At 40.7% G+C, this 11,125-nt stretch overlaps 1 protein-coding gene across 1 annotated transcript in view; it reads right to left on the bottom strand.

Annotated features, from left to right (window-relative positions):
- Positions 1-10,438, bottom strand: part of LOC119579729 — an 85,879-nt gene extending 75,441 nt beyond the window's left edge. The window contains exons 1-3 of the mRNA XM_037927629.1: positions 10,366-10,438; positions 4,643-4,855; positions 3,451-3,662 (exon numbers count right to left, since the gene is read on the bottom strand). Of these exons, the coding sequence (XP_037783557.1) occupies positions 3,451-3,662; positions 4,643-4,855; positions 10,366-10,438 (498 nt within the window). The remainder of the gene's footprint in view (positions 1-3,450; positions 3,663-4,642; positions 4,856-10,365) is intronic.
- Positions 10,439-11,125: the final 687 nt, after the last annotated feature.

Below are 11,125 nucleotides of genomic sequence, written 5' to 3'. Positions count from 1 at the left end.
ATGTCATAATTACTATGACTGCTACCATGACCTATTTCATCCCCAATGTCATCATTATTGTTATCATTCGTATTGCTTCGGTAATCCCTACTCTCATTATGATTATCATTGATGTTATTATCATTTATCACTCTTTTCCTTTGTTAATTCAAACAGTCACCATTTATCTATTTGCGAAGATAAGAGATAAATCGACTAGTACCTGGCACATAAATCTTCCCACTTCATTATCTCACGGAAATGGAGGAAAAAAAGATAATTAAATCTACAAATGAGATTAAGGGTAATCAACCTAACGACATCACCAGAAGCAATGTTAATTGAAATCGCGTGTTAAAATAATTAAAGTCTGTCGCGTGTTTAAACGATGTTTTCCGTAAGTACTAAATGAAGAAGAAGAAGAAGAAGAAGACGAAGAAGAAGAAGAAAATGAAGATAATAGGCTTGTTCTGTATAATTCAACTCTTCTCACATTTATCCATCTATTTTTACCCGATTTTCATCAATCCCAATCAACTCTCTACGTTTTCGTCCAACCGAATTCAATCAATCCTATATACGTTCAAAGCTATTCAAAATTTTCTTCACCTTACTCCCATCGCTATTGCATTCATCTGCATTCAACCCCCTTCAACTATGCACAACTATGTTCAGCCTCGTTCACCTTGGCTCACTTTGGTTCAAATGCTGACAAAGTTCCACAGCATATCTTTTATACGAATGAATGGCCTTGGAGATCAAAGCAACTCCAGGGGGGAAAATCTTATACATAACGCTCGAAGTTTTTTTTTGTATATATTTTTTTCTTTGTTTCCTGCTTTAGGTTCCTGTCCTTTGTTATCGTTATCATTGTTGTTGTTGTTGTTGTTGTTGTTGTTGTTGTTGTTGTTGTTGTTGTTGTTGTTGTTGTTGTTGTTGTTATTATTATCATTATTATTATTATTATTATTATCATTATTATTATTATTATAATCATTATCATTATTATTATTATTATTATTATTATTATTATTTTTATTATTATTATTATTATTATTATTAATTTTCGTTATTATCATTATCATCATCCTAATCATCAGCAGCATCAACATTATTATCATTGTTATCATCATCATCAATATTATTATCATTATTACTATTATTATCATCATCTTCATCAATATCATAATTATCATTATTATCCTTACTTCTTTATTATTATTATTATTATTATTATTATTATTACTATTATTATTATTATCATTATTATTATTATTATTATTATTATTATTATTATTATTATTATTATTATTATTGTTATTATCATTATTATTATTATTGTATTTCTATGTCTCACCTTTTTTCTGCCTCATTTATCCAATTCTATTATTCCTTTCTTTCTCTGTCTATATCTATCAAGCTATCTGTCTATCTACAAGTCTATCTGTCTATCTTTCAATCTATCTATCTGTCATTGCATTTCTCTATCTCTCTTTTCATCTACCTATCTCTCTGTCTGTCTGTCTACATGTCTGTCTATCTATGTATCCACACGCATTCCTCATTTCTCCCTCTCTGTCTCTCTCTCTCTTTCACTTTCTCTCTCTCTCTCTTTTCCGTTTCCCCTCCTATTCCTCTTTATCGTTCCTTCTCTACTCTCTTCTCCTTTTGTATTTTCGATTTCCTTTTCTTTTCACAAATGGAGGGAGAGAGTCAGTGGAGAAGAGAGAAAATTAACACCCAGCCACTAACACACACACACACACACACACACGCACACACACAAACACACACACACACACACACACACACACACACACACACACACATACACACACACACACACACACACACACACACAACTCTTTCTATCAATCAATCAATCAGTCTAACTATCTATTTATCTATGTATCCATCCATATATCTATCTAGCTCTCCATCTATATATCTAACCATCCATCTACCTAATTATCTATCTATTCATCTATCTAATCTATCTATATAACTCTTTATCTATCTATCTATCTATCTATCTAACTACCTACCTACCTACTTATCTATTTATCTACATATTTATCTACCTATCTATCTATCTATCTACCTACCTACCTACCTACCTACCTACCTACCTACCTACCTGCCTGCCTACCTACTTACCTACCTACCTACCTACCTATCTATCTATATATCTATCTATCTATAAGCACCCACGCATATTCACGCGAATAAGGCATATGGACAGAAACGGTCCATCTCTCTTTCTAAGTCGAAAAGTTGACACCCACTCAGCAATCTCCAAACTTACGTAGGTACCTCTACTATTTACTTATCCATCTATCCCTTCTTCCCTATCCTTCATTCCCTTTCCCCCTATTATTCTGTCCGTTTGTCACGTAACCTATTTCTTTTTTTCTCCTCTCTCTCTCCTGTTCCACTGTCCATCCACTAACCACTTCCTTTCATATTCCCTTTCGGGTTTCTATTCCTATTCCGTGTACGTCTGTCTCTTCATGTTTTTCTTTTCCGTTTTCCTTCTCCTCATTTCTCCTCGCTTATTCTCTTTCCCATACCTTCTTTGCTCTTCCATTTCCCCACTTCCATTCTTTCTCCTCTCCTCTCCTCCCTCCCCTCCCCTTCGACCTCAATTCCCCTTTCCTATCCCTTCTTCCGTCCTTCCTTTTCCCTCCCCTCTCCTCCCCTCTTCTTCCCTCTCCACCCTCTCCCCCATCCCCTGCCCCTCCCCTTTCCCCCTCCTCTCTCCTTCCCCTCCCTCTCCTCTCTCCTTCCCCTCCCTCTCCTCTCTCCTTCCCCTCCCTCTCCTCTCCCCTTCCCCTCCCCCCCATCCGATCTCAATTCCCCCGCACGAGACAGGCCGACAGATCAGGGCTGCTGACTGGGCATGCGAGTCCAGCGAGAGTTCATGCATCTGCTTGTTTGTGTGTCACGTTAGGGGAGCAGTCTTGTCCACTCAGCTGATTCGGTGTGACGCGCTCAGCTGTTCTGGTGATTTCGTTGCCGGCGTACGAAATGTGTGCACGGCCTTTGGTTGTGAGCTGTTGTTATTACGACGATGGTGTTTGATTTAGTTGTGGCGATTTTGATATATTAGTTTCTGTTTTTTTTGTTCAATCTTATTAGTTTTTTTTTGTTTCATTTCATCTATTAAGTAACCGTTAAGAAGAAGAAAAATATTAGCCCCACATAATAATACAAACATATTCCAACCTACCTCATAATCATACCTCAAATCACCCTCACCTTAACCCTGCATACCTGAAATCACGCTCACCTTATCCCAAAATACCTCAAATCACCCTCACCTTATCCCTGCATACCTGAAATCACGCTCACCTTATCCCTGCATACCTGAAATCACGCTCACCTTATCCCAAAATACCTCAAACATACCCCCTCCCCCCTCCCCCCCCCAAAAAAAAAAAAAAATCCCAGCTACCCCATCATCATACTCACATCAACAGAGACGCCAGGGAGATCGAAGACCTGCATCGGATGGCTGTCGGCGGGGACGTAGCGAAAAAACTCGTTCTCCCCGCGGTACCACTTGACCGAGTACAAGACGTCGTCCTCGAGCTCGTAGTTACACTCGAGCTCGACCGAAGCGCCGGTGATCTGGTGTGAAGGGACCGTCACCGACTTCAGCCTCAGGGCCTCCACACTGCAACCTGCCGGGGGGGAGAAGGAACGAGGTGGATAAGGACGGTGATACACGTGATAAATAGCGAGGAGATGATCATTGTAGACAAAGATATGGATGATACGTGCCTGTATAGAGACAGATACACTTATGTACCTATTTATCTATGTGTTCATCTTTTTTTCTTTCTTTATCTATCTATCTGTCTAACAATCTACCTATAATGTAGGTAAATAGATACATGTAAAGATATATACGGAAAGGATAGAATAAACAATGGATATTATAAATAATGGTTATATATATATATATATATATATATATATATATATATATATATATATATATATATATATATATATATATATATATATATATATTACACATCTCTCTCTTCTCTCTCTCTCGCTCTCTCTCTCTCTCTCTCTCTCTCTATCTATCTATCTATCTATAAACACAGACACACACACACTAAAGTAAAGGTTAAAGATATAGTCACAAAAGTTCTCAAAAGCAACAAACAAACAAAGAAAGAGGACGGAGCTTCCGGTGACGAAATAGGCCGCCGACGACGCAAGGTCAACGAGGTCGAAAAAGGTCAAAGGAGCGATCAAGGAAGCCAGTCAGAAACGTCGAGGGCATAATGAGGAGGAACAGAGACAGGAAATGGAAGGAGAGAGGATGAAATAGAGAGAGAGAGAGAGAGAGAGAGAGAGAGAGAGAGAGAGAGAGAGAGAGAGAGAGAGAGAGAGAGAGAGAGAGAGAGAGAGAGAGAGAGAGAGAGAGAAGGGAGAGAGGAAAAAAACATATTAAGGAGAAAGCAAGAAGTAAAGTAAAAGGGAAAGAAAGAGAAAGATAGATAAATAGATAGATAGAGAGAAAGATAAAGAGAAAAAGGAAAGAAAGATAGATAGATAGATAGAGAAAGAGAGACAGACAGATAGATAGATAGAGAGAGAATGGATAAGGAAATAATGAAAGAGAGAAAAAGTTGAAGACGAGAGATACCCGAGACCTTATTGCGAAAACGATTGAACAAGATGCCATCTCCAAGATGCTTGGATGCTGCAAAGGCAAAGGGAGATGAGATCTTGCTTTCCGAGAGCCGTTTATCCCGCCTAAGGATGCTGTGGCGCAGGAGATAAAAGGGTGCATGCGAGGTAATGACGAGTCTTTGGATGCTGTTGCAGGATATCACCTCGTTGAGATACCTGGCAGCATCTCATTGCAAAGGCTGAAATGCGTTGGATCGGGTCTCTGAGTCGCGTTCTTGACAAATTATCTATAAGGGAAAGAGAAGGAGAGAAAATCTGCTCTGGCTATTGTCAAAATCTTTTTCATTATTCGTCTTCCTGGTTGTTTCCGAAGTCGTATCAAAGGTAGAACGTTAGCAAATATAAAAGAAAAAAAATCCTCTTTGATATAACATACATGACATGTACGCTTATCATTATCATAACTAGTAAATATGTATCTCAGTCTTCTTTTTTTTCCCTTTTCTTAACGAATCACCGCCACCATCACTAGTAAAACCACACCCCTTTACCTTTCCAGCTGCCATATATACATCTCAACAGTTCAACCTTCAATCTTCATGATCAAATGTTATTATCTTAATGAATATGATTGCTATCACCATCATTTTGATAACGACCATCACTTTCCCCCCTTGTCTCAAGCTCTTAACTTTTCGGAAATTATTTCACCTATATCTTTTGCATTCAGGAAGGAGGAAGGATGGGGAGGGAGGAGAGAAGAAAGAAAGGGAAGAGGAGGAAGAAGTGGTAGAAGAAGAAGAGGAAGAGGAAGAAAAGGAGAAGGTTTAAGAATAGGATGATGGGAGAGGAGGAGGAGGAAGAGGAGGAGGAGGAGGAGGAGGAGGAGGAGTAGGAGGAGGAGGAGGAGGAGAAGAAGAGGAGGCGGAAGAGGATTAGGAAGAAGAGGAGCGGGGAAGAAAATGGAGGAGAAGGGAGTGAGAGGGGCGGAAGAAAATGAAGAAGAAGAGGGAATTTGAAAGGAGGAGGAAGGACAATTATAAAGACAAAGAGTGTGAGAGAGTAGAGACTTATACAGATAGATACATAAAAAGAAAAATAGAGAAAAAAGAGAGAGAGAGAGAGAGAGAGAGAGAGAGAGAGAGAGAGAGAGAGAGAGAGAGAGAGAGAGAGAGAGAGAGAGAGAGAGAGAGAGATTGAGAACGAGAGAGAAGGAGAGCGAGAGAGTGAGAAAAGAAGAAAAAAAAAAGAGATGAAACGGATGGCAGAGGAGGAGGAGAAGGAGGAGGAGGAGGTGGAGATGGTGGAGGAAAGAGAGCGTTTTAATAAATATATCAATATTCGCATTTTATGAAAACATAAAATTGACTCAAGAACCACAAGCTATAAGTGGCGCCGAGAATTACGACGCGAAGTCTCTTTCATCGTGTCCAAAAGTAGGTCATAAAATCCCGTCCAATCTCTTAAGGCAAGAGACTGTTTCATAAAGCTGTGGCCGCTGTAGGACAGGGTCGCGGGGGTGGGGGTGGGGGATGGAGGGGGTAATTGGGGGAGGAAGGTGGAGGGGGGAGGGGGAGGGGGGAGGAGCGGAGAGGGGAGTGGGGAGAGGGTTGATGGGGGAGAAGGGGGGATGGGGAGGATGGTGGGGGAGAGTGGAAGGGGGAAGAGAGGGGATTTGGAGGGGGGAGGGGGGATGGAGTCGGATGGTGGAGGGGGTGATTGGGGGAGGATGAGAGGGGAGAAGGGGAGGGGGGAGAAGGGAGAGGGGGATAGGGAGGATGGTGTGGGAGAGTGGGAGGGGGAGGAGAGGGGAGTGAGAGGGGGAAGAGAGGGGAAGAGAGAGGAAGGGGAAAGGTTAAGAGAAAGGAGTCTGAAGGGGTAGGGGAAGGAGAGGGGACGAAGGGTCGGGGAGGGAAGGAATTAAGAGAAAAAGAGAGAGGGAGGGGAAGGAGTCTGAAGGGGGAGGGAAATGAGGGGTTGAAAAGGGGAGGGGAGATGAGAGAGCGAAGGGAGAAGGCGTAGGGAGAGAAGGGAGGGAAGGGGAAGGAGAGGAAAGAGGGAAAGGGATTTGGAGAGGGGAAATAAGAGAGGGGGCGGAGAGAGGGAGGGTGGAAGGGGGGGAGGAGTCAGGGGTGGGGATTGAGGGGAGAAAAAATATGGGGTTTAAGAGCGGGTGGGGGTGGGGGTGGGGGGAAGGTCTAGAAGGAGAATCAGTATGTGTATATCTGTAAACGATTTTTCATATTAACCCCTATGTTAGGGGGATCATTTATATGAAAAAATATACATTTGCATATATAAATGTATATATATATATATAATATATATATATATATATATATATATATATATATATATATATATATACATATATATATATATATATATATATATATATATATATATATATATATATATATATATATATATATATATATATATATATATATATATATATATATATATATATATAAGGAAAAAAGAGATAGATAGATAGATAGAGGGATAGATCGATAGATAGACAGCTAGATAGATAGATAGATAAATAGAGAGATAGAGATAGAGAGATAGAGAGAGAAAGAGTACCCTACCCATCCCTGTCTATCTTCCCCCCTCCCCCCTACTCCTCTCCTCCCCTCCCCTCTCCCCTCCTCTCTCCTCCCCTCCCCTCCTCTCTCCTCCCCTCCCCTCCCCTCACCCCCGGCTACCCTCGCCACACTTTTAAGCTTGTCATTCATTCTGAACGGCCGTCTTTAGCTATCAAAAAAAGGGAAAAATGAAGAAGAAGAGGAAGAAAAAAAAATTCTTTTCAACAGACACAAAGTCATTCTAAGCCTGACTGAGGCTTGTGTGCGGGAACAGTTTATGTGCGCATGTAAGTGCATACATATGTACGTGTGTGTGTGAGTAGCCGTCCCGTGAGTGTAGATAATTATATGCAAACACAACATGTTGTCCTCTTGCTAAATTATTACGGCTGCTTCTCCTCCTCTGGCTGGGTGCGCCACGTTCCCGAGGCTGTGGGGTGTGCTCGGGATGCGTGTGGGGGTGACTGTGAGGAGGGCGAATGTGGGTGGGGGTGGGGCGTGGGGAGGGCGAATGTGTGTGGGGGTGGGGCGTGGGGAGGGCGAATGTGTGTGGGGGTGGGGGCGTGGGGAGGGCGAATGTGTGTGGGGGTGGGGCGTGGGGAGGGCGAATGTGTGTGGGGGTGGGGCGTGGGGAGGGCGAATGTGCGTGGGGGTGGGCGTGGGGAGGGCGAATATGTGTGGGGGTGAGGCGTGGGGAGGGCGAATGTGCGTGGGGGTGAGGCGTGGGGAGGGCGAATATGTGTGGGGGTGAGGCGTGGGGAGGGCGAATGTGGGTGGGGGTGAGGCGTGGGGAGGGCGAATGTGTGTGGGGGTGAGGCGTGGGGAGGGCGAATGTGTGTGGGGGTGAGGCGTGGGGAGGGCGAATGTGTGTGGGGGTGAGGCGTGGGGAGGGCGAATATGTGTGGGGGTGAGGCGTGGGGAGGGCGAATGTGTGTGGGGTGAGGCGTGGGGAGGGCGAATGTGTGTGGGGGTGAGGCGTGGGGAGGGCGAATGTGTGTGGGGGTGGGGCGTGGTGAGAGCGAAAGTGGATGGGTGTGGGGTGAGTGTGGTGGTGAAGCTGGGTGGGTGTGGGGCGTGGGGATGGCGAATGTGGGTGTATAGGGGTGACTAGAGTAGAGACTTATATAGATAGATACATAAGGAGAAAAAGAGAGAAAAAAGAGAGAAAAAGAGAAGGAGAGAGAGAGAGAGAGAGAGTTGAGAGAGAGAGAGAGAGAGAGAGAGAGAGAGAGAGAGAGAGAGAGAGAGAGAGAGAGATTGAAAGCGAGAGAGTAAGAGAGTGAGGAAGAGAGCGAGAGAGAGAGAAAAGAAGGAAAAAGAGAGAATAAGAGAGGCTGTGGGGAACACGGATGTAGATGTGTGGGGGACGTAGGGAATGTGGATGTGTTCGAGGCATGAGGAGGGTGACTGTGGATGAATTTGGGTGCATGTGAGGTAAGTGTTAGTGTGTGGGAACGTGAGGTGAGTGAATGAGGCATGTGTTAGAATGTGTATGAATGTGTGTGGTGAATGTGGGAATGTGGGGGTGAATGTGTGGTTAGTGGGTGTTAGGTGGGTGACTGCTGGTATGTGGTGGAAAGCGTGTGCGTATGTGCGTTTATTTTAGATGCTGACATGCGTCTGCTGGTAGGAGAATGGGAATTATGTGTGTGTGGCAGGGAGATGAGCATGTATGTATGTGTGTGGTTTTAGATGTGCCTTTATATGCTTGAATGATAGAATGCGTGCGTGTGTGTGTGTGTGTGTGTGTGTGTGTGTGTGTGTGTGTGTGTGTGTGTGTGTGTGTGTGTGTGTGTGTGTGTGTGTGTGTGTGTGTGTACTGGTTCTACGTACTGGCGTGTGTATGTATATAGTGAAGAATGAGTATGTATGCATACATGCAAGTTAAGAATGAGTCATGTATGTATACGCTGACGTGAAAATAGTAAAACTTATAATACATTCAATAAAGTAATCATATGTTAGACAACATCTTTAATATTACTGAATACCGTTGTCAGCGATTTAACAAGTACATTAACTAAATTACCTTTGCAGCTTATAACAGAAATAATTATAAGAGCAGAGCTTCTTTTAACACTAATACTAAAATAGCGCTAAATATCATGTGTCAATTTTGTAAATGCATTTTATCATAATTACGGTAATATTAACAAAATTGTTCTTACATATTATCATTGCCACTATTACTGTTATTGTTATTGTTATTACAAATATAATAGAAATATTATAACTGTTATCATTATTCTGTTCTTCTTCTTCTTCTTCTTCTTCTTCTTCTTCTTATTATTATTATTATTATTATTATTATTATCATTACTATTATTACTATTATTATTATTATTATTATTATTATTATTATTATCATTATTATTATTATTATTATTATTATTATTATTATTATTGTTATTATTATTATTATTATTATTATTATTATTATTATTATTATTATTATTATTATTATTATTATTATTATTATTATTACTATTATTATTATTATTATCATAATAATTTATTATTGTAATTTTCATTATTAATTTTATTTTATCATAATAATAATTATCATTATAGTCATTATTTTTGAAATTATACTTGAGTTGTTCGTTTATCGGCAATATTTCGCGAAACGTGATGCACAGATTTTAAGAAAATTCATGGGTGGTTTGTCCATGGCCAAAGAAACAATTCATTAGATTTGGGCGGTGATGCAGACCAACGTCCGGGATTTTTAAAATAAATACTAACATATTCACACAAGGCGGTACGATTTTTTTTTTTTTTTTGCATATTGTAGCCTTGTTCTAAAACGGTCTTCTCTTTTCCTCCCTCTCTGCTTCTCTCTCTCTTTCTCTGTCTCTGTCTGTCTCTGTTTTTCTCTCTCTCTCTCTCTCTCTCTCCTTATCTTTGTTCTTATTTTTTAAGCATCATAATTCGTATCACTGTCATATCATTATCAACATTAATGTAGTAATGATCATCATTATCAGTCATTAATAGGAGAAGATGCCATTACTACTACAACTTGTGCACTTTTATCGCTACTAACACGTTACTATCACAAATCCTATTTCTATAACCATTACTACTACTACCCCCCCGTCTATTATTATTCCCATTATCATTATTACAAACACAACAAAAGGCGTACTTAGCACAACAGTATTCACAACATCCAACATCATAATCTTCTCATCAAACAAGTTCAACATCATAATCCTCATCCTCATCACAGCAATTGCACAGAAATTAAGGGCGATTCCAGCCTCGCTCTACAGGTGAGTCGTTGCAACAAGTCTGTGCAACAAGGCGTGCATAATCCAGTCATTGCACGAGTGAGCTTGTTTCCTTTCTGCATTTCACACTCCCTGCATTTGCAATCATGATTATATGTACGCGTACCTTGTTTTGTGAATGAGGTGTTGTGTTGTGAATGTGTTGTTTCGTGAAAGTGTTAATTTGTGTTGTGAATGTGTTGTTTCGTGAAAGTGTTAATTTGTGAATGTGTTGCTTTTGTGAATGAGTATTTTTTTATTCGTGAATTCGTGTTGATGTTGTGTAAATGTATTATTGTTTGAGTAATGTGGTTTAGATGTTTGTATATGTGCGGATGTTTCGTTTAAGTAATGTCGTTTTGTGAATATGTTGTATGTGAATAGGGTGAGGATTGTCATTTTGAATGTGGTGCTGTTTGTGAATGCGTTGTGGTTATGAGGCATTTGTTTTGTCAATGTGATGTACTGTACTTATTTGTTGTTGTTCTACTGTTATTTTGTTAGTGTACTGCTATTGCTGTTATTTTCTCGCGTTCGCTTAATGTATATTCAAGTAAACAGTTGAATTATGTTCTTACTTAACGTGAAATATTGCTGCGTATATGAATGGTAAGGTAATAAGTTTGGCTAAGTTCT

This window comes from Penaeus monodon, chromosome 12 (genome assembly GCF_015228065.2).
Source record: "Penaeus monodon isolate SGIC_2016 chromosome 12, NSTDA_Pmon_1, whole genome shotgun sequence".
NCBI lineage: Eukaryota > Metazoa > Arthropoda > Malacostraca > Decapoda > Penaeidae > Penaeus > Penaeus monodon.
The sequence above is the reverse complement of the archived record's forward strand: the minus strand, read 5'-3'. Positions and strand labels throughout refer to the sequence as shown.